Source organism: Theileria equi, chromosome 1, assembly GCF_000342415.1.
Source record: "Theileria equi strain WA chromosome 1, complete sequence".
NCBI classification, from domain to species: Eukaryota; Apicomplexa; class Aconoidasida; order Piroplasmida; family Theileriidae; genus Theileria; species Theileria equi.
The window spans coordinates 3,654,233-3,677,484 of NC_021366.1; the positions used below are offsets into that span (position 1 = coordinate 3,654,233).

General features: G+C 39.5%; 8 protein-coding genes across 8 annotated transcripts, besides 2 other annotated features; 4 read left to right on the forward strand and 4 right to left on the reverse strand.

Moving 5' to 3' along the window:
• Positions 1-151: 151 nt before the first annotated feature.
• Positions 152-2,704, forward strand: BEWA_034620 (sortilin, putative; the record flags this gene model as incomplete). Its single annotated transcript, XM_004830213.1, has 1 exon — positions 152-2,704. One exon carries the CDS (start codon positions 152-154, stop codon positions 2,702-2,704), a length of 2,553 nt encoding a protein of 850 aa, XP_004830270.1.
• Positions 2,705-2,729: 25 nt separating this feature from the next.
• BEWA_034630 (hypothetical protein) lies at positions 2,730-5,014 on the reverse strand (the record flags this gene model as incomplete). Its single annotated transcript, XM_004830214.1, has 3 exons — positions 2,730-2,919; positions 2,956-4,350; positions 4,386-5,014. The coding sequence occupies 3 exons, from the start codon at positions 5,012-5,014 to the stop codon at positions 2,730-2,732; spliced, it is 2,214 nt and encodes a 737-aa protein (XP_004830271.1).
• A 686-nt stretch (positions 5,015-5,700) lies between these two features.
• Positions 5,701-9,915, forward strand: BEWA_034640 (hypothetical protein; the record flags this gene model as incomplete). Its single annotated transcript, XM_004830215.1, has 1 exon — positions 5,701-9,915. One exon carries the CDS (start codon positions 5,701-5,703, stop codon positions 9,886-9,888), a length of 4,188 nt encoding a protein of 1,395 aa, XP_004830272.1. The 3' UTR covers positions 9,889-9,915.
• A 248-nt stretch (positions 9,916-10,163) lies between these two features.
• BEWA_034650 (methionine-tRNA synthetase, putative) lies at positions 10,164-11,885 on the forward strand (the record flags this gene model as incomplete). Its single annotated transcript, XM_004830216.1, has 1 exon — positions 10,164-11,885. Exon 1 carries the CDS (start codon positions 10,305-10,307, stop codon positions 11,883-11,885), a length of 1,581 nt encoding a protein of 526 aa, XP_004830273.1. The 5' UTR covers positions 10,164-10,304.
• A 670-nt stretch (positions 11,886-12,555) lies between these two features.
• BEWA_034660 (ABC transporter, ATP-binding protein family member protein) lies at positions 12,556-13,017 on the reverse strand (the record flags this gene model as incomplete). Its single annotated transcript, XM_004830217.1, has 1 exon — positions 12,556-13,017. One exon carries the CDS (start codon positions 13,015-13,017, stop codon positions 12,556-12,558), a length of 462 nt encoding a protein of 153 aa, XP_004830274.1.
• Positions 13,018-13,115: 98 nt separating this feature from the next.
• BEWA_034670 (Cytochrome b5-like Heme/Steroid binding domain containing protein) lies at positions 13,116-13,535 on the reverse strand (the record flags this gene model as incomplete). The annotated part of the gene is made up of 1 exon (XM_004830218.1): positions 13,116-13,535. One exon carries the CDS (start codon positions 13,533-13,535, stop codon positions 13,116-13,118), a length of 420 nt encoding a protein of 139 aa, XP_004830275.1.
• A 676-nt stretch (positions 13,536-14,211) lies between these two features.
• On the reverse strand, positions 14,212-16,050 carry BEWA_034680 (hypothetical protein; the record flags this gene model as incomplete). Its single annotated transcript, XM_004830219.1, has 1 exon — positions 14,212-16,050. One exon carries the CDS (start codon positions 16,048-16,050, stop codon positions 14,212-14,214), a length of 1,839 nt encoding a protein of 612 aa, XP_004830276.1.
• A 1,468-nt stretch (positions 16,051-17,518) lies between these two features.
• On the forward strand, positions 17,519-18,955 carry BEWA_034690 (hypothetical protein; the record flags this gene model as incomplete). Its single annotated transcript, XM_004830220.1, has 1 exon — positions 17,519-18,955. One exon carries the CDS (start codon positions 17,519-17,521, stop codon positions 18,953-18,955), a length of 1,437 nt encoding a protein of 478 aa, XP_004830277.1.
• A 3,556-nt stretch (positions 18,956-22,511) lies between these two features.
• Positions 22,512-22,960: a microsatellite.
• A 43-nt stretch (positions 22,961-23,003) lies between these two features.
• Positions 23,004-23,228: a microsatellite.
• Positions 23,229-23,252: the final 24 nt, after the last annotated feature.

Below are 23,252 nucleotides of genomic sequence, written 5' to 3' on the forward strand. Positions count from 1 at the left end.
GTAAGTATTTTAGAGGGGAATTTAATGCACAGAACTCTATGTGTTGTGAATAGATTTATATATTGTACTGTTTGGTGTATTGGTGTATAATATCACCTGGACCGCAAACCTAAACCACAGGATCACTCATTTAGACAGTTGAACGAACAAAATGAACATGCTTCGTATAAACACGATCTTGTATTTATTTGCAAGCTTGTGTTTACTTTATGTTAACTGTGAAGATGAACCAGGTGTGACTGAGAAGGAACAAGTACAGCCAAAGACAGTAACCACGGAACCCGAGCCCGCAAATGAACACACTAAACCAGTAAAGAAGGTTTCAGTAACAGAAATAAGCTTTGATAGCTTAGTAGATGATTTGGTATGGTGTGGTCCAGATCATACGACCGTTTTGCTAAAAACTTCGTCAGGTAGATTATATCGTTCCACAAACTCGGGGAAACAATGGAATGAGGTTACAAATCTGCTGTCTGGAACTACAAGATCCGAGTCGTTTCATGTAGACTCTTTGATGGTTTGTGAAACTGATAAAAATGTCCTGGTTGTTCTCGGTGATGGAAACCTTCATTTCATTTCTTCAGATGCTGGTAAGAACTTTAGACCCCTTGGGTTTACTGGTCCAGTCAATATGTGGACATTTCATCCAACAAAAGCTTCATGGGCTTTATTGAGCACATGGGAGGGTAACTGTTTATCAACTAATTCAGGCGAGGATTGCACACATTCTCTATTTATAACGAAGGATTTGGGTCGTACATTTAGTAGAGTTAGCAGATATGTTGCACAGTTTAGTTGGGGAGATGTACAACATAAGAGCGAAGACCGCATCTACTTTAGTAGGTATCACATGGAAAGTGGTGATCAACCAAAGCAAGATGGATGGAATGATTCCATATCATTTAGATATACCGATGATTTCGGAGAAACTACCCATGTCCTAGTTAAAGGTGGAAATAAGTTCTTGATTTCTGGTGGGTATATTTTTGTTGCCCAAGTGATTGACACAGCTAGACAAACAGTAAATCTCTTTGTTAGTACAGATAACGGTTTAACTTTCAATAAGGCAATTCTACCTACTGAACTTGAGGAAAGAAGCTATACTATTTTGGATACATCTGAAGGAGCTGTTATTATTCATGTTAGTCATACATATGAAGGAAATGACGTTGAAGTTGGTAATGTATACATCTCCGATGCTAGTGGACTGAAATATACGCTTTCTCTCCCAAACAATATTAGGGCTGCCTCTGGAGAATGTGAATTTGATAAAGTTTATTCTCTTGAAGGTGTATATATTGCAAACTTTAGGGATGATTCCGGTGGTATACTCAACCCTAAAGATAAATTTAAAAGTCCCTCGGGCAACATGACGCAAATTGATAAAAAGAAGAAAGGAGGACATCATAATAAGGTGGAACAAAATATAAGGACGGTCATCTCATTCAATAAGGGAGCAGAGTGGAATTACCTGACTCCACCCAAATTAGATTCCAATGGAAGAGCTTATAATTGTGATCAAGGAAAATGTTTCCTTCATTTACACGGTATAACACAGTTCAGAAATTTTGCTCCCTTCTACTCGGTTGAAAACGCCGTTGGACTCGTTCTGGCGACTGGAAATGTAGGAGATAGACTTAGCTTTGAGCCCTCAGAAGTAAATACATTCTTGTCCAGAGATGGTGGTTTAACATGGACTGAAGTACACAAGGGTGCCTTCATCTATGAGTTTGGTGATCATGGCGGTTTGATAGTTATGGCTGAAGACCAGCGTAAAACTCGTGAGGTAGTTTTCAGCTGGAATGAAGGAGCAAACTGGTTTGACTTTTCATTGAGTAAGCATGAACTAAGTGTAAACAATGTAGTCATTGAGCCTACTGCTTCATCCCTAGAATTTTTGTTATACGGAAATAGAAATGGTATCGGTGTTATATTTCACCTTGATTTTGCGGCACTTGGTCAACCTCCATGTAAAGGTATTTGGGCTATTGATTCGTCTTCTAGCGATTACGAAACATGGACACCAACTGATAAGTTGGGTAACGAATGCTTATTGGGTAAAAAGGTCACATACAAACGCAGAAAACAATCCTCTGAGTGCTTCAACGGAAAAGACTTCAAGAAAAGTATTGACAGACAGGTTTGCAGCTGTACAAGGCAAGACTATGAATGTGAAGTTGGATTCACTAGGAGTGTCGGAAGTGACGTTTGTAAAATCGATGGAACCTATCTTATGCGTGAAGGATGTACCAGTTCTAGTTTCTTCTATACGAACGCATATAGAAAGGTTCCAGGAGACGTGTGTGTTGGAGGTTGGATACCAGAGCTTGTTGCTGTTCCATGTCCTCCTCACTCTCCGCTTTCTAAAGGGTCAAAGGCTGTTTTAACTTTTATACTCTTATTAGCATTCGTCATGATGACGGTTGTTTACATTTCTCAAAATGAACGCTTAAAGCACGTGTTCCATAATTATGGATTTAAAACTTACGAATATGTACCTTATTCTCCCCTCAACTCCAAAAATTCACAAAAGGGAGCATACAATTTGGGAGGTAGATTTGAGCCTGAACTGGGATTTATTGATGCAGAACAAGAACATGAAGAAGCACCTACGCTCTTAAACTACCTGGGAGATAATTCGCATTCTACTAGTTCCCATAGAAATGGGCAAAAAAATGATAATAAAACCATTGAACTACTCTAAAATTTGTATACATTGTAGCAAGTATTTATATCCAGTTAGACCAAGACCTTGCATCCCATTTGGGATACACACGTTTATATAGAGCCAAACAAACAATATCGTCTTGAACTATAAAATCACTAAAAATACATTTCATGTGACCATGAGTTCCCAAGGATTGTAATATACGACCTCTAAGTCCGCGCTTAGTAAATAGTTGAGCGGGCTTGAAATACCTGAATTTGAAATTAGTATATAATGTAAAAACTAACTTTATATCTGATGGGTTGAAAAACATGTAACGAACAACAGCACGTTTGCGATGAACACGCATTGGATAACCCGTTAGGATTATGCGCTTTATAATAATTCTTGAAGGATCAGCTTCACTCACATTCCCCCCAAATATCACTTCTTCATCCACTGCTTCATTTATCGCAATAACAGGAGTGGGAGATGAAATAGACATTCCATAGATAGAAGCTACGCAGTTATCACCACGCTTGAAAAATCTTTCATAAAGACCTCTTTTACCCCTTTCCACATTTATAGTCTTACTGTAGATGGGTTTACCAGGGAATCTTCTAAACCCACAGAAAAGCGATAAAGGAGTCTTTGATGGAACAGAGTCAGGACCTTCAGGCGTTCTGCTAACATTGAAATTGAGCACAGATACTTTTCTTTCCAACGGTAAAACGGTAGAAAGCAATATAGGGTGTTTAGAGGTGCCGTCTTCTCCTAATATTTTATTGTAATCTTCCAAAGATACATTTGAGAGTGTCAGTCTAATAAAAGATCCAGAAAGATTTAGTTTAGCGCAATTTCTCTTGACGATAGCTTTGGATTCGTTCATAGTTGCTCTGAAGTTCTCAAACTCGTTTATTTGAAAATACTCTGGAGGTAATGATTCATATGGGTCCCATACACATGTACGAATGTTTTTCAATGCTCTATACTTTCTGAATCTTTCACGAGCCGGTACATCAACAGGAGTATCTACTTCGTCCGGAAATGTTAAATCTTCCAAGTCTCTATGTTCAAACTCAATTTTCTTTTTCGCGTTGTTACATTCATCCAAGTTTTCGTTCAGTGGCATATCTTCTGAATCTTCAGAAATCTCTGAATCACCATCTGGATATAGATCTGGCACATCTGCACCGTCAATTATAGACGAATCAGAATCATCTATTTCCATGTTACCATTCAAGGGAATTCTGTTTATTGTCAACTTATCAAAAACATTTTCAAATTGCTCATTTGAAATGTCATATCCGTTTCCATTTGATTCCAGACTAGTACCCTCATTAGTGCAATCTACCTCTGCTACCAATTCACGTGCAATTTCTTCTGTTTGTTCTTCGATAACTGTTTCAACATCCATTCTGGACGAATTATGTGTAGAAGTGTTACATGGGTCAGAAAGTGACTCAATCTTATTTATTATGAAGTCACCAATAGACGTTATGTGGACAGGATGATGAACACTAAATCCTATACCTTTCACGTATCCTTCCAAGCGTAACTGACTTTTATTTACATCATATGAGTGATTCGATGAAAACATATAACCCCTATCCTTCCTCCAGGAGAGCTGATTCAAAGAAACTGTGGCAATAGAAGATAAGACCTGACGTAGATCACTCTCTACCAAAACCGATGTATATTTCCTAAAAAGTAATATAAACAGACGTCTATAACAAACTTGTCTAATCCAAATTCTGAATGAAAATAGCGGCGAACTAGTGTAGAACTTGGTCGACGGTCTCCTGGAAGACCTGCCTCTAAATTCACACAAACTGGAGTAGGTAACCCCTGCAGCCTCAACGTACTTAATAACTTATAGCCATATTCATCGAATGCTGGCTCCGTATTGGAGCTTCCTCTGAATAGACAAACCAAAACATCTGCAGCTGACGCTGCATAAAGAACATCGGCCAAGTTTCTTGGACAAGTGTACAATATCAAGCGGCGTAGACTGCTACTATGGGTAATACTGGAATCCAATGATATAGGATCCGACACAAACCAACCATTCTTTGAAGCGTTATGTTGTCTTGGCGAATGATTGGAATAGAAGTCTAAAGCTGCGGTAATGAACTCGATGGGATTAGCATTCTCATGAAAAGGTATAACAAAGACGTTTCTAGGAGATTCTTCCCGAATAGAAGCCCGTAACGCCTTGTTTTTCGCTATTATTTGAACTTTTTTAGCTTTTCTTCCAAGAGCAACAGGAGTTTTTTGCGATGGATTCTGAGGAATCTTTGCCTTTTTGCTTTTAGAATTTTTAAAGGGCTTATGCCTCTGTTTCATAACTTTTCTATGGATTGTCATATTGAATAAATCACAGGTATATATATGAATGACAACTGCATTATTAAAGACATTTGTACTGGGAGTAGAAGGTAGCAATATCAGGGAGTGTGCTTTAAACATCAATGGGTGGTGAGAATGCATTGTCTACATAGTTAAATTCTATTTACGTACACATGTAATGTAAAATTAGATTTCTGAGAATAGAAATGGTCTCTTCAGTATCGCTCATCTTCCTAGGAATCATGAAGGTGAGCAATGCTACGCGCCGCAAGAGGAATCGTATGGTTCCATAGGGACTATTATACAACTTTTAACGCTAAGGAAAATGTAGTTGGGATATTGTAGATATGAATCCCCGAACTGTGACCACAGAAATGTAGTTGAGAAAGATGGAGGAACCGAGGCTGTGTTTCGGAGTTTCTCTCAACAATAAAACTCACACACCTGGTAGTTTCATTATATAAGATATTACCGACAGTAATGAGACGCGTTCCGACGATGCACCTTAATGCATTTTCTATACACAGTTCTTGTCTACCAGCAGTAGACAAGGTAACCTTGTAATTTTACCTTTATAATAGACAACAGCCTCTGTTGAAGTTCTATGATGTAATACAGGGGACAAAAGACAGGCTTTTCGTCTAGAATACGTTTGTATTCCAAATTATAGCTACGACCAAACATATTCCCAAAGGTAGCGCGAAATGGTACAATTCCCAAGTTCGAGGAGGAGAAATGTTTTTTTCTTTATTATAAAGTTCTGGATTGGTCTTTTTATCGCATGGATTATCTCATGCCAGTCCAGTAACGGAAACGTCGGCTCTACACATTTCTGTGTATCTGCCTCCACACATATCCAGCCAGCAGATTTCATCGAAGACATTAAAAGTGGAGCTAAAAGCATCGCAAAAACCGCTGAGAAAACTGGTAATACCCTGGGTTTGGCGAAGGATGTATTGGTAAGCACATACAATTATGCCAAGGACCTCAAGGGAAACTATGACAAATTTAGCGAGAAGAGTAGAGCCATTGATGACAAGTATAGTGGTGTAAAACGAGAAGAAAAGGTAGAGGATGGTGAAGAAGGAAATGAGAAGGCTGAAAAGAAATCCTTTTCCGACAAAGTAATTGATTTTAAAAATAAGGTTGCCGCCAAACTTAATATTGGAGAAACGGAAGGTGTCAAAGGGGATTCAGAAGACGATGATTATGATGCAAAAAGGGTAAATAACGTTAAGGAACTAGATAAATCACTCGGATTTGATACATTTTTGCGTCCATTCATTGCAAATTTGAGACCTGAATTTAAGAAAGTACTGAGAGGGCAACCAGCAGATTATGCTTTGACGTATAATTTGCTTTCTCAGAGATCGTTTGCACTCAATAATCCTATTTTTAGAACCGTTACTGACTTTGATAGCCCGAGCAGCATTTCTGAAGTGCTTTCTCTTGATAAAGAACTATATGCTGATCACTCTTTTGTACAATTGCCGCCTAATGACGCTGGCGAAACATCCGGCGTCCCAGTATCTCCGGGTATTAAAACTACAGAGTCAAAGGGTAATAGTGCTGAGCCTGCAAAAGGCGCCAAGGGTCAAAACATTAATATCACCATAACTTCCGGCAAAGATACATCTGATGATAAACCCAAGGAGAAGAGGGTTAGATTAAGGACCTGGGGGACCAATGCTCCCTTATATCATTCTACGGTATTGAAGACACTTTACCTGTTAATTTCTGACGTACGTACGCGAGACTTGAAGGGACGTTTGGCAAACCTAGCACAGGCGCTTGGATATTCAATTATTTCCGAAGAACAACCAAAGAATATCTCTAGAGCCCCTGTTGCCAATCAAATGGGAACTGATATGTTCTGGGTTTGTGGTGACAACCCCTTTATTTTAGGTCATTTGGCGACACTCATGTTGGCGTATTCTGATTATGATGCTTACTTTGGAAATGAAGCAGTAAGGAGTTTTTATTCGTGGCCAGAATTGGTACGCTCTGGAGCTTCCGGTGGAATTTCCAAGCTTGATTTAATGTGCAACACCAAACGTGGCTCTAAGTATAAGAGGGGTTCAAACGGTGCTATTCAAAAAAATAGTTATGTTAAAAAAATTATCGATCAAAACTTGTCGTCGGATGCTCAGTTTCTTTGTAATTTGATAGAGGTTTTGTTACGTTCCATAGGAACTACTATGGATGCTATGGGTGAACTTCTCAACCAAAAGGGTGCGACATTTGAGCCTAATGTTGGTGCGGTAACAAATGGTAAGCGTATACAGGCAAAGTTATGTTCAAATAAGAAAGATTCCACTATAGTTGTTCGATGTGAATTTTCCCATAGCATATTAAATACGGTTGAATTGTACAATGGTATTCCTGAAGCAGAAGCACAGGAACTGCGAAAACGTTATATTGAGGCTTTTGATCTTTTCGCAGCTATGGATGATCTGAGGGCATCTAAAACGATTCCATCATCATGGTTCAATATACTATCGGATCCTCTGAAATTTAGGTCATTCTTTGAAATGGCTTTAATGTGGGATCCTCGCATGTTTTATGCTAAAAGAGGCAAGAGTTGGGTTGGACAATATGCTAAGCTCGAAAAGAAACACCTTGGGATTAACTTGAGCCCTGAGATAGTAGCTCATTATAATGCTCAGGAGTACTATAGAAATCTGGTGATTCAAAATGCAGAGAATAAAAACAGTCATAAGGTTTCAAATGCGTTGCAAAGACTTTATATCTATATGGCATCATCTGGTATCAAAAGGTGGATTGAAAACAACATGATTTCAATGCAGGAGGCATACAGGTATCCTCCCTCTGTACTATTAGGTGGTGCTTTGTCGAATAAATTTAGGGAATTTTACAATTCTAGTAGTGTTGGGTTAAGTCATGTGTTTTTATACCATTTCTTGTCCCAAAAGGATCCTTCTTTGTCATATTCGGCAGAACTCCACAGGCTCAGAACTGCATCTGCCTTTTCTCGCATGGTTGATGCTTCCAACTTGTTTGTTCCAAATAAACTAAAGAAGGTTGTTAAGTGGTTTTTGAAGGGAGCGTTTGTCAAAAAATTCATGAGGGAAAAAACCAAGGCCACCTTGAAGCAATTGCTTCAACCTAGTGTACTAAGAGATGCACTTACGTCAATAACATTTGTTACTCATTCACTGGCAAATGTACAAGTAAACCAAAGTGCACATCTTTGGGGAAATAGCTTCTTTGATCAAAGAAATCCAGATGAAGTATTCAGACGTGGTGGAGTTGTTGGTGCAATTGATGAAACAATCCGTATCTGGTCAGATGATGGATATTCTAATTCCATAGCAGAAAAATTGAAAAATGGTGAGGATTTGGATAAAGAAGATTTGAAAACAGCTGACTTTCAGCATATTCACAATAGTGAAAGCATTAAGTGGGATAAGCATCTAAATTTAGAAATAGTGAAGGCATACACAAAATTCCTAGAACTCCCGTCAATTAAACCACTAGAGGGGAAGGGACACATTATATATGAAATAGTGAGAGATAGTAAAGATAATCTTGAACAAAATTTGGAGGATACAATATTCTTTGGTAGGGTAGTTCAACCAGGTGCAGTAAATAACAAAATTAAAAAGTTCTTCAAGAGAATCACAAGCTTCGGAAAGATGCTACTGAATAAAGCTCAGCATCCTGTCGAGCATGCGGTATGGTTTGGAATAAAGTTGGACGTCGATAAAATTATGCACGTAATTGATACTTTGCACAAATTGCAGAAGCAATTGAGTGCCAGAGAATCATGGAATCTTCAGGGAGGATTTATAGATGTGATTGAGGACTTAACGGAGGTTTTAACAAACGATACTTCAAGGACTCCAATGGGTACAATGTCTAACTTTGGCATGCCAACAATATCGAACATGTACGGAAGGATGTCTGCTGAGGAGAGGAAGATTGAGTTCCAACAAAGTATGTGTGCTAAACACTGTGCAGCTATATGGAAGGCTATATTAGCGTTCTCTTTATCTACTCTCAGAAATCCTGGTAGCATCAAATCTTATGAGAAAAATCTTTCCAAAAACTCTTCCCTTTCAGAAATAACAAATCCTGCCTTCGTAAACAATTATAGGTTCATCCTCAAAGGAGATGCTATGATGCACATGTATGATAACATGCTTCCAAAGTCTATGAAGCAGGAACTAAAATCAATTAAATATGGTAAGGCATTCTATTTCGCCAATATATTAAAGTTGGCCTCTCTATTACTAAATAAAATGGGCTTCACCTATACGGCTGCTACTTTGAAAGTCCAGGCGCCGTACTTTGGGAATTTTATATCTAGCTGGAGCAAGAAAAGGGAGGACAGCAAGATGAAGCAGATCTTCTCAGTTGTTGCATTGGGAACAATGGCGTCCTATACTGTATTGGAATGTATGGATATTTCACACCATGTTGCCGATATGGGACATCCACCAAAGGCAACCTGTTTCTATCTTATGAAACCTCCTAGTCACCATTGCATTATAGAACCTATTAATCATATCGCTCAATCAGCTGCAAAGATCGCCATGAAGGATGTATTCTCTTCCACGATCCTAGCACTTATAGGACCATACTTCTTCTTACCCATGGGAATAATGGCGACATGGAATATACTCAAGCATCAATTTAAAATTCTACACAGACTTGATATCGCTCTAAGTGCCACATTCTCTAGATTGTGGAAGAGAATAACATCAGGGGATATGATCAAGAAAATAACCCACTGGTTCCGAAACAGGAAGGATTATCGCAAAAAGATAGAGGCAGCTGCAGCTAGTAAGGCTTCCGGAGACCAAGATGTTAAAATTGATGAAGAGCTCTTCGATGATGGGAGCACATTCTCCTACACACACCTGGATTAGTGATGTTAAATTAATTTATGTTATAATGCATTTTGTCGTCTAGATAAGTTTCGTCACGAGATCAGCCGGTAACAAGGGAAATTTGTCGCGGATTAAGCCCGAGACAAGTCTTATGAGATGTTTTTCCTAACTAAATGGTAATGGCCAATAATTCATTGATTTATCAATGATTAAAAGCAAATGGTAGCCGCATAGAATCTATAATCTGAGATTGGATCTGTCTAGACTCCCACAAGACAATGAACCCGATTCCAGAGAAGAGAAACGTTTCCATTACTTCCCAGAAATTTACCCTCTCAAAAAAATTCTTCTAGGTAGTAATTTCCAGCTTACCATTGGAAGAAGGTCTATTATTACTGCTATAGTAGCAAGTTCGTTTCGTCTTCTCAAAAGTTTCTTCTCATCATAGTTTAAAGATGAGCGAACATAACACTGGCGTGAAACACGATCACTGTGGCTGCCCCGTCTCTTCATGTGGAGGTAGGGATAAGCCGTATTTCATCACATCGGCTATTCCATACGTGAATGGCTGTCCGCATATTGGTCATGCCTACGAATCCATATGTTGCGATGTAGTTGCACGTTATAAACGGGTTTTTGGACGCAAGGTCCTGATGACCACAGGAACCGACGAACATGGAGAAAAGGTCGCTAGTACTGCCACCGCCCAGGGAGTCACAGTGGAGGAACTATGTGAACGCAACTCCAACGAATTTAAGAAGATGTACGGAAGACTACTCATCTCTTATGATGATTTCATAAGGACTACGGAAGAGAGGCATATTACATCTGCTCAGAAGGGTTGGAAGAAAGTGGCAGAAAGGGGTGACATTTATCTTGGAACACTCAAAGGTTGGTACAGTGTACGTGAGGAGAGATTCATCCCAGAGGAAGAAGCTAAACTGACAGACTACTGTGACCCATGTTCTAAGGTTAAGTATAATCCAGTTGAGGAACCGAGTTATTTCTTTAAGCTGGATAACCATAGAGAGAAACTAATTGAGCATATTGAGACGCATCCAAAGTTCATCATGCCTGTAGATGTTAGAGATGATATACTGAAGAAGTTGAAGAGTGGTAAAATAGACGATCTTTCAATCAGCAGGACAAGTTTCTCTTGGGGAATTCCAGTTCCTGGCGATGATAAACATGTCATATATGTTTGGTTTGATGCTTTGTCCAACTTCGCAACGGTAGCTGGACTGAAAGACTATGAGAGCTTTAAGGACTTCAATGAGAAGTCTGTATGGCCTATAGACATCCAGTTTATTGGAAAGGATATTTCTTGGTTCCACTCAGTTATTCTTCCGTGTATGTTACTGGCTATGGATCTCGACCTGCCAACAACAATATTTTCTCATGGAATTATTCTGGGTCCGGACGGTCAAAAGATGAGCAAGTCCCTTGGAAATGTTATTAACGCCGCTGATTTGCTGGATAACTATGGTGTAGAACCCCTGAGATATTACATCATCAGAAACTCCGTTCTTGGCGAAGACATGCGTTTTGACATTGGTGAAATGTGTCAAATGTACAATGAAGAAGTTGTAGAGAATGTAGGTGGCCTGTTGGATGATGTACTGAGCCTAGCTGACAAACACCATGATGGCAAAGTCCCTGCCCTGGTGGAAGATCTACCCAAGCCGTTCGAACCAATCGCAGTTTCAAGAGCTGTAGTCGGGTTTGTTGCAGATTTTGACTTCAGAAGTGCTATACTCACAACCATTGATGCTTTCAAAAAATGCAGAGAACACTTTGAAGGACACCTGTCAGGATCTGTTGTAGAGGCAGGTCATGTCCGACTTTTGTTAGAGTCAGTTTATTTCTTATCTCACTTTTTGGCACCCCTTGTTCCTTTGTCTTGTGAAAAGGTATTTTCACAATTGGATGCAGAGCAGAAGACTGTTAAAACACTGTCTCACAGTTTTAATAATTTAGTAGAGGGGACAAAATTAGACCTATCGCTAAAGGCATTCTCCAAAGTATTGCATGAGTAGAATTTGTAATTCTTACACTCCTACATTTACCTACTTATCAGTGTTAGAACTAGTTAGCAGTTTTTAACCAGTTGTCCAGCAAGGTTTCCTTCATTATCAATTATTATACATAATGATTTATAACGGATCTGCATGGAGATTATAGACATTCAGCAAAGTTAACCTAGAATATTAACAGATACAGAATAGTTAAGGAGATAATGTAGATCCTAGTAGAGACGGAATTAAGCGAGGGAATTATGATTTTAACTTGGCTATAGTATACAGACACTCCTAACAAGTATGGACTAGATGGCTCAACGAGCTAAATTTTAATACAAACGTGGCACAACAGCGAATTTAAAATGCTACTCCTTAAAATAAACATTTACCGCATTAAGCGTGTGTGGTAATGCAATCCTCTATAATCTTTGATAGGGAATCGCTATTTGCAATATCCTCAGTCTTGCAGGTCCTAATGAGGGAGCCGCTATGGAAGACCCAAATTGAAGTACATAGACGCAAGAAATTTGTACTGTATACTTCAGAAATGTTGTACAGTGTCTAAAGTGGGTCTTGATTAAATCATAAATCGGGATGTCAACTGTCTTTAATGTATCAATTCCCATTCCCTCTTGCAACTGAAATATATTTGTGCACTAGATATAGCAAATTCAATGATAGCATCAATCTAGGTGTATGTCTCCAAACATGAAAATGCTACATCCTTGCAAGCATTGATACAGTATTCTTTAACATCCTCCAGTGACACTGTTTCTCCATAGCGTTCATTAGCATAATCAATAACAGAATCTGACACTTTGGAAGTAATAACAAATTTGGTATTATCCAAAGTTGCAAAGGTAAATGTAAGTATAAAGAAGAACATAATGGGCCAGCCCGTAGCGAGGAAATAGGCTCTATACGGCTTAAAACTCTTACTATTTGTATCCTTTGTATCCTGTATCTCTTGAAGTGTTGGTGACTCGGCATACTTTGCCTTCATAATCTCTCTACGCCTGCCACGGGCATAGTCATCAGAGTGGCATTGTTGGCGAACATCATCCGACATGTAAGTAGGTAGCACTCTCTCATCAGATGGAGTTGGAGGTTCAAGATGGCCAACCTCATTCTTTATGAATGAATTTAGCATGTTCTCATGCACACTAGAGGACGTCCTTTACAGTCTTCAAATAACTAAATATAAACTAAGCTATAAAATAAATTACATCAAATTTGTGCGATTGAAACTTAATTTGCGATCACTTCCAAAACACCAACTTTTGTAAGCTTGCCAAGCTCTTCATCGAATTCATCTCCACTGTGAAGGAGGCCATAGAAGTCTTTTACATTAGTCCCAGCTTTGCTTAATATCTCATCTTTGCCTCCAGGGTGGTTCTCAGCATAGCCAGAGACATCATATACTGTACCTTCTACTCCAATCCAGCAATCATGTTCTGTGTTATGTTTTGCCAGTTCCGCCAATGTGATTATCCTTTCAGTTTGATTACTGCCAGTAGCAGAGGAATCTGATTTCAGAGGTTCAACAGATTCTGTTGGTGTTTGGAGTTCAGAATCAACTACACATTCAACTTTGTCGATTATATTTGAAATTCTGTAAGAGATAATCCAAGCCAATATTATCAATGCAAAGCGAAGTGGGCCGAACATCGCGCTTAAACAAACTTAATAGTATGCAAAATAATGTACATGTATGTTACAAGAATAGTTCAACTCAATGACACTTCAAAGTAGGCATGAACGAGTTAAAATTATCTGAGGGAACGCCAGAGTCTGGAAGAATGCTTAGCCTATTCCACCCAACATCTTCCTAAATGTGCAGAGCAAAGCCATAAGTAGATTCTTACGATTGCCTAGAACATGTGTGATAAATTATGAACTTTAAAACTGGAAACAATATGTGATAAAGATTAAGCCTAGTAACACATCACCCATAGCTAACATTCTGATTAGTCAGTAGAATGTTATTGATAAAGACCCGGGTGGCTCCTTCCACTAAATAAAAAACATCTGCAAGAAAGGAACTGAGGTTGGGAAGACTATCCAATCATCACTTTAGTTTCATCTATGGCTTCGTAGAATCTGATGAGAGTATCTACCCTCTTGTCAGTACAAGTATCTTTACTGGTCCAGCTGGACAATTCTCCATTGCCTACTCATCTTAGCTATCGTGTAAATCAATGCGTAATATTAGTGTACAGTTTGAAATCTTTGGTACACTTCTATGCCCACAGGGCACTAATAAGTCCATATAACGGACGTGGTCCCAAACTAGGACTAACCATGGAGACTGTCCACAGTATCATTCAGAAACCCCTTTAGTCTCTCATACTTTCTGCAGTGTCTTTGTATTCTCTGGAAAGTTTTCCAGTATCTTTTCCACATCCTGTATATTTGACTCTGGATTATCCGGCATACCATCTATTACTACCCATTTATCGACGTGTTTGGACTCCCGTTTGCACCAAGTGAACTTTCCTCCTACACTTGCCTTTACGTTGGTTGAATCAGCCATTACACAGATAAGAAGTGGTTTATCTGTGCCCTTGATGTCGAAAAAAACGAATGCTGTGGTTACACCCTTGAAACATGGTATACCAGTCTGTTTATTCTGTCCGTCCATAAAATCGTTTATGGAAGTGTAATCAGAAAATTTCCAGTATTCTGAGCTACCCAAAAGTTGATGAATCATTAGTGTAGGAATCTTAACACAGTAGTGACACTTGCACTTATAAGACCCCTTCTTGCCTATGTTAAACGTATGGGCATCATTACGTTTGCAGTTTTGCTCGTCAAGAGGAGCCTTAAGGTGCAATTTTTCCTTTTTAGGTCCAGTTTGACCGTCTTTGTTCCAGTTACCCTCTTTATCACGAGTATAGTAGTCATAGGTGTTGTTAGGCTTCTCAAGTTCAATGAGTAGAGGAGACTGGTACTCAGGGTCAAGGACCCAGTAGAATATGGAGAGAGTGAGTACCTCGTCAGTTGTCGTAAGATCCTTAGTAGACCCTTCCACCTTTGGTACTATGCCACTAACTCTAAATGTGTCCTTACCTCTCACCAGGTGAGTAAGTTTCACATACTTGCCCTCATTAGCCTTTGAAACCTCAATAGTCTCTCCACTAAAGGAGTCTATGTAGGAACAGTGGTCTCCAGTAGGTCCCTTGGAGGAGTCGAATACAACTGAAGGAGCATAGGCTTCAGTGAGTAGATCCATGATCGTCTTATGCTCATCCAGCTTCTTTGGCATGCTTTCACCCTTCACTTCAGTAAGTGTGGGAAGGTTAGAGGCAACTCTTCTGTACCACTTGCTTCCAGAGCTGTCGGATATGCATAGCACTAGTGGAGGACCATGTTCCTTGGTAAGGAAAAAGGTGTCAACTGAGGTCACCTTGTTGGCAGTTGGGATAGAGGTTTGATAGACTGAACCTTCTTTGAGCCTCTTTATGCAGAAAGGTGACTTGTCGGCACACTGATGAGTGGTCCTGTAGTATGATCCGTCGGTTTCACACTCAGTGGCAAGCACACGTTTAGTATCTCTGCAACCACGACAGGATATTCCAGTCCTCACTGACAAGTCAACTGTGTGTAGTCTGTTGATAGAACAGTTGAAAACATCGAGAGAGTCAAGTAGAGTCTCAGGGTTTATGAGTCTAGTCTTGGCCCAGGCACGACCCAAGATGCAGGGGTAGTAGAAATTGTTGACACCTCCAGCCTCCAACTGGACAACCAGAGGGTTCATGTGGTCAGAGTCACCACCACTGAAGTAGACGGATATGTTGCATCCCATGGGTAACTCATTTTCGAATCCAAACTGGTAACACTTGTTATGGTAGATGCCACTGATGGTGTAGTCCTTTTTTGGGGTGTGACGAGTGACCTTGTATACGCCATTACCACCTGGATACTTGTCTTCTTTGAGAGTCACAAGACCATTGTCATAGTAGTAGTCGTTGTATTTGCCAGACTTCTTGGGACCATGAGACAGTTCCACGTAGGCAGTGGCTTTGTTGCCCATCCTCTTGTTCTCCTTAAGAGAGTGGTACGTCAGTTGGCAGTCTTGGTGAACTCTAATCCACGTAAAGGACAGTCTGGAGTTGGAGGACTCCCTGGTTGGAGTGGTAGGAGAATGACTGTACTGGAGACCCCATGGGGAATAAAGGTCCATTAATTTTACTATTTGCCATATCCTACTCCCGACTGACTACTTTAATGTATACATGAGACCATTGTGTACACCTTTGACCATATATTGGTACCCTGACTAACCAGATGTGTTACCTATCCGTACTACTACTGTCCTACCATACACATCCCTCACTGTGTAGGTCCCTAGACCACCGTAGGCTTTAGCCGGAGGAAGTGATGAGAGTACATGACTGTAAGGAGCTTGTGTAACCATAGAGTCCCCCTTTAGAGGTAGTGTCTCCAGAGGGAGTACCCTCTCTAGTGGTCATCTACTCATCCAGTACTGTCTCCCTTAGTGTTGTTTCCAAGGATTAGTGAGGTCATTCTAGTGAGTGTCTAGTAGTATCTCCTGGTGTCTCTGGAGGTTGCCTGCTGAGAGATAGGATGTTGATACGCTCCCTTTGATTGCACTTAGACTCTCATGGAGTATGACTGTGGCAACTGGAGAACATGATGAATGGGTGGGAGCGGAGGAGGACTATCGTCATAAGCTCTTTATCCTACTGACCAAGTATCTACCGTAGAACTGGACTCCACTGAATACACCAATGAGTAGTATGATGGGTCACCATTTACACTTGCTGAACTAATAGGACAGTAGACTTTGGTCGTATTGAGATACCTCTGCTGGAGTATATAAGGTTAATGCAGTTTCCGAGGTCATGGTTTCCTACTTGTATGTAGTAAGACAGATAGTACGTCCCACTACCACTGCCAAGACCAGGGACTAGAATGCCAAGAACTCCTGGAGATCCCGATCAAGCAGTATGCACGGCCATTAACAAGGCCTTCTCCGGCCGAAAATGCCACTCTACTCTTGATCCTACTAAAGGTACTGGAGTACTAGACTCTGTTCAAGTACTTGAAGAGCAGACTGACTCTCCTAATGACAAGTCTACTATTGGTGGAGACAATCAGAACACTCAGGTGGGTTTGTGAAAGCTTAACATTTCCTACGCATTTGAGATTATGGTTGAAGAATCATGAACTATGAAGACAATAGGTGTTTATGATGTGACAGTGGACAATGTCCATTTCCATTCCAGGTGTCTCTTGGTGGAACCATTAACCATCCAGCCAGAGAGACCAACGTGGACCTTACGCTCTCCAGCTCTCAGCCAACCAATACCCAAATTATTTCGTGGTAAAACTCTTGGTGAAATGTCCATGTTTTGAGATGAGTCTGGTGACCAGGGAAGAGTAGATGAGACAATGGGGATGGAATCCATTCCCTGGTACTCACATCCTTGATTTGAGAGATGTAACTGACATATCCTTGATATCGTTAGTCATTGTACTATAATGTGAATAGATTTGTACATTAATCGCACATCCGGTTCTGTATCTGCTGTCTGGTGGCACATAGACAAGGCAGTATGGAGGTCCTAAGATTCAATGATGATACATAGACACAGGTGAATGCTCTCCAAACTTCTCAGGAAAGGCAAATGACGGGAGGTGGAGGAGGCAGTGGAACAGCCGAGGAGAAGTCTACCATCCGAAGGTTTGCCATGTTCATGGCAGGATTCTCGCTTCTACAGACTCTACGTGTTGCCATTACGGCGGGAAGGTTTGCAGTGGTTAGGTTTGGCATTCCTAGTGGACAGATTGGCATTTTCATCAACTCCATTCACCATTCCATGGAGACAGCTGGAGATGTTGGTCTCTTCCTAATGTCGTTGTACGTCCTGTTTAGTGATCGTAACAAGACTGCTGACTACATAGTATCCGTCATTGCCATTTGGTTTCTTTTTGTGATGAACTTGTTATTGATAGTGGCATATTCAGTTGGAGGTGAACGTGGATGCTTGACATTTTACTACTGGGTTCTTGTTATTGCTTCCCTAGGATTTGGTTTGGATGAGTCTATATCCATTACCATTGGAGTTGCAGATGTTGCTTACTTTGGTCTTGGTATGCCCCTCTCTGGTATCATGGCTTGTCTATACCATGCTGTCTATCTCTACTTTGCCGAGAAGTTCCAGTGGCCTGACACATACTTTTGGATAGTGATTGGACAAATTGTGATATCAGCACTGGTTTCCGGTATTGCAGCTATTGTATGGACCATTGCGTATAGAAACTTCGATCCAGGGGGTACACAAGCTTCAGGAGAAGCTACCACTAGTCCACCTAGTGGGCCTAGTCAAGGGCCCAAAGGAGACTTACGGAACAGAGCTGGAAACGCTATATCTAATATGCTAATGTGTCTCTGCGGAATGAGTTGTATTTATGCCTTCTATCCAGCCATAGCACCGTATCAATTCGTGAGTCCAGAGGCTGGCCACTTGATAGATTTAGCCTTGCTATTCACAAGTGCCATTCCTTCTCTCGTCATTGCCACTTTGTGCCAGGCAGATGTTGGTCCGGACAGACCATGGAAAGGTGAGTATGCATGGTGGCACGCAACATGGCTGTTTATGGTTCCCTATGTAACGGCAATGACCTTGTGTATCTTTGCTATCCACTACCCCAATTGGAGAAGCTCCAGGGCAATTTATGGCAACATATGGACTACAGGTGTGATCACAGTTACTCTGAAATGCTGTGAAGAGACTCTAAAGGGTGTGGCGAACAGCGGTGTTGGAATGCAAAGTGGTGATAACAAGGGTGACGGCCAACTGTCAGCTCTGAATGCTCTTACAGCCCAGTTTACCATGGACATTGTTGCATACATTGGCGGTGGTTATGTCAAGGCTATTACAAAATACGATAGAGACAACTGGCCAACTAAACACTATGGATTCTGGAGGTCCTTAGGATTTTGGTTAGGAAGTGCTCTTTCTGGTGGATTAAAATGTGTCCGTGAATCCTTTACTACGGACATTAGATCAAATCTGATAACTGGGAATGAGGTTTTGTTTATTGTTTATGCTGATGAATAAATGCCAGTATGTTGTATTTAATGCAGCTTTAATATTTGTCTTTTATTTCAAGAGTTTAATCATTTTAAAATTCACTTTGTCAGGGCCTATTGAGGTCCGGTTGCATCTCAATGTCAAGATGGCAACGTAGTATAGCTCATCCCTGATTCATGTGAGGGACTATAATTTTTAACTTTTAGTAACGATCTGTCTTGCTAGTTGGTCACTTGGTAGGTGTCCATGGAGACTTATTCAGAGTACTCTTCTCAGTACTACCAGAGGTAGTAATGACCTACCGACGTCGGAGACTAGGTAGTTTATGACTATCCGACTGAAGGGAGGATAGAGTCCGAAGGACTGGCGTAAGCCTGAGCGACTATATGAGCGAAGTGAATAGAGGAGTCTTGCGAGTATAAAGAGTATAGGAGCATAGGCGACCTATGGGAGCCTCTGTAATCATTGGTAGATGGAGGAATGGTCTATTATGAGAACTGTTCAGTATGGTAGTCTAAGTAGTCACTAGAGAGATGAGGGAGTTACTGGGTCCCTCCTGGCCTCCATCCAGAGGATCTATATTAGACAGAATTTTTAGTGACCATTATTAGATGCACCTTTTAGCAGACATAGTGGTATTAGTAGGTCCATGGAGACTTATTCAGAGTAGTGTTCTAGTAGACTCTTTAATGGACTCTTATGGAGTGTGTCTCTTAGTGAGTAGTGAGTAGAGTGGGTAGTATCTAGTGAGTGTCGCTTGGTCTCCATCCAGAGGGTACCTTTTAGTGGGTCCATGGTAAGTAGTGTTATTGTAGACTCTTAGTAGGTGTCTCTTGATGAGTATCTTTCATAGGTACTTTTTTAGAGACTTTATGAGGTTCATTTTAGGGTCCATCCAGAGGGTAGATTTTTTATGAGTCATCTTATGGGTGTTTTTTAGTGTCGATTTTTTACATGCATTTTATGGGTCAGTTTTTTAGACAAGTTTTTTCATAAGATTTTTTGCATGCATTTTAGTAGTATCATTATAGTGAGTAGGTCATTTTCTAGGTACCTTTCTATACTGGATTTTTTATGGGTCAGATTTTTGTGGTGTTTTTTCTAGTGTCTTTTAGTAGTAGATTTTTATAGTGGATTTTTAGAGGGTCATCTTATGGGTGTCTTATGGAGTGTCAATTCTAGGTACCTTTCAGCAGGTCAGATTTTTATGGGTCATTACTAGGGTCCATCTTGAGTGTCGATTTTTTACATGCATTTTATGGGTCAGTTTTTTAGACAAGTTTTTTCATAAGATTTTTTGCATGCATTTTTAGGTTAGTCTTATTATGGTGTCTTTTAGTAGTAGATTTTTAGACAAGTTTTACTAGTATCATTTTTAGGTTAGTCTTAGTATCATTATAGTGAGTAGGTCATTTTCTAGGTACCTTTCTATACTGGATTTTTTGTGGGTGTTTTTGTGGTGTCTTTTTTAGAGACTTATTGGTAGGTCCTTCTCCAGGGTCATTTTCTAGGTACCTTTTTCTAGTGGATTTTTTGTGGGTCATCTTATGGGTGTCTTATGGAGTGTCAATTCTAGGTCAGATTTTTATGGAGACTCTTTTAGAGACTTATTGGTAGGTCATATCCAGGGGTGATTTTTGATGGTGTCTTTTAGTAGTAGATTTTTAGACAAGTTTTACTAGTATCATTTTTAGGTTAGTCTTAGTATCATTATAGTGAGTAGGTCATTTTCTAGGTACCTTTCTATACTGGATTTTTTGTGGGTGTTTTTGTGGTGTCTTTTTTAGAGACTTTTTTAGAGTATTATTCTAGTATCATTTTTAGGTTAGTCTTAGTATCATTATAGTGAGTAGTGCATTTTCTAGGTACCTTTCTATACTGGATTTTTGGTGAGTATCTTTTAGAGGGTCATCTTATGGGTGTCTTATGGAGTGTCAATTCTAGGTACCTTTCAGCAGGTCAGATTTTTATGGGTCATTACTAGGGTCCATCTTGAGTGTCGATTTTTTACATGCATTTTATGGGTCAGTTTTTTAGACAAGTTTTTTCATAAGATTTTTTGCATGCATTTTTAGGTTAGTCTTATTATGGTGTCTTTTAGTAGTAGATTTTTAGACAAGTTTTACTAGTATCATTTTTAGGTTAGTCTTAGTATCATTATAGTGAGTAGGTCATTTTCTAGGTACCTTTCTATACTGGATTTTTTGTGGGTGTTTTTGTGGTGTCTTTTTTAGAGACTTATTGGTAGGTCCTTCTCCAGGGTCATTTTCTAGGTACCTTTTTCTAGTGGATTTTTTGTGGGTCATCTTATGGGTGTCTTATGGAGTGTCAATTCTAGGTCAGATTTTTATGGAGACTCTTTTAGAGACTTATTGGTAGGTCATATCCAGGGGTGATTTTTGATGGTGTCTTTTAGTAGTAGATTTTTAGACAAGTTTTACTAGTATCATTTTTAGGTTAGTCTTAGTATCATTATAGTGAGTAGGTCATTTTCTAGGTACCTTTCTATACTGGATTTTTTGTGGGTGTTTTTGTGGTGTCTTTTTTAGAGACTTTTTTAGAGTATTATTCTAGTATCATTTTTAGGTTAGTCTTAGTATCATTATAGTGAGTAGTGCATTTTCTAGGTACCTTTCTATACTGGATTTTTGGTGAGTATCTTTTAGAGGGTCATCTTATGGGTGTCTTATGGAGTGTCAATTCTAGGTACCTTTCAGCAGGTCAGATTTTTATGGGTCATTACTAGGGTCCATCTTGAGTGTCGATTTTTTACATGCATTTTATGGGTCAGTTTTTTAGACAAGTTTTTTCATAAGATTTTTTGCATGCATTTTTAGGTTAGTCTTATTATGGTGTCTTTTAGTAGTAGATTTTTAGACAAGTTTTACTAGTATCATTTTTAGGTTAGTCTTAGTATCATTATAGTGAGTAGGTCATTTTCTAGGTACCTTTCTATACTGGATTTTTTGTGGGTGTTTTTGTGGTGTCTTTTTTAGAGACTTATTGGTAGGTCCTTCTCCAGGGTCATTTTCTAGGTACCTTTTTCTAGTGGATTTTTTGTGGGTGTTTTTTAGTAGTGTATTTTGTGGGTCGATTTTTTATGAGACTTTTTTATAGGTTGGATTTCTTGCATGCATTTTTAGGTTAGTCTTATTATGGTGTCTTTTAGTAGTAGATTTTTAGACAAGTTTTACTAGTATCATTTTTAGGTTAGTCTTAGTATCATTATAGTGAGTAGGTCATTTTCTAGGTACCTTTCTATACTGGATTTTTTGTGGGTGTTTTTGTGGTGTCTTTTTTAGAGACTTATTGGTAGGTCCTTCTCCAGGGTCATTTTCTAGGTACCTTTTTCTAGTGGATTTTTTGTGGGTGTTTTTTAGTAGTGTATTTTGTGGGTCGATTTTTTATGAGACTTTTTTATAGGTTGGATTTCTTGCATGCATTTTTTGTGGAGACTTATTAGGAGTATCTTTATGAGGCGATTTTTTTTACATGCATTTTATGGGTCAGTTTTTTAGACAAGTTTTTTCATAAGATTTTTTGCATGCATTTTTCATTAGACTTAGGATTAAGTTTTAGGGTTTTAGGGTTTAGGGTTTAGGGTTTAGGGTTTAGGGTTTAGGGTTTTAGGGTTTTAGGGTTTTAGGGTTTAGGGTTTAGGGTTTTAGGGTTTTAGGGTTTAGGGTTTTAGGGTTTAGGGTTTAGGGTTTTAGGGTTTTAGGGTTTTAGGGTTTTAGGGTTTAGGGTTTTAGGGTTTAGGGTTTAGGGTTTAGGGTTTTAGGGTTTAGGGTTTAGGGTTTTAGGGTTTAGGGATTTAGGGTTTTAGGGTTTAGGGTTTTAGGGTTTTAGGGTTTAGGGTTTTAGGGTTTAGGGTTTAGGGTTTTAGGGTTTAGGGGTTTAGGGTTTTTAGGGTTTTAGGGTTTTAGGGTTTTAGGTTTAGGGTTTAGGGTTTTAGGGTTTTAGGGTTTTAGGGTTTTAGGGTTTAGGGTTTTAGGGTTTAGGGTTTAGGGTTTTAGGGTTTAGGGTTTAGGGGGTTTAGGGTTTTAGGGTTTTAGGGTTTTAGGGTTTTAGGGTTTTAGGTTTAGGGTTTTAGGGTTTTTAGGGTTTTAGGGTTTAGGGTTTTAGGGTTTAGGGTTTTAGGGTTTTAGGTTTAGGGTTTTAGGGTTTAGGGTTTTAGGGTTTTTAGGGTTTTAGGGTTTTAGGGTTTAGGGTTTAGGGTTTAGGGTTTAGGGTTTAGGGTTTTAGGGTTTTAGGGGTTTAGGGTTTTAGGGTTTTAGGGTTTAGGGTTTAGGGTTTAGGGTTTTAGGGTTTTAGGGTTTTTAGG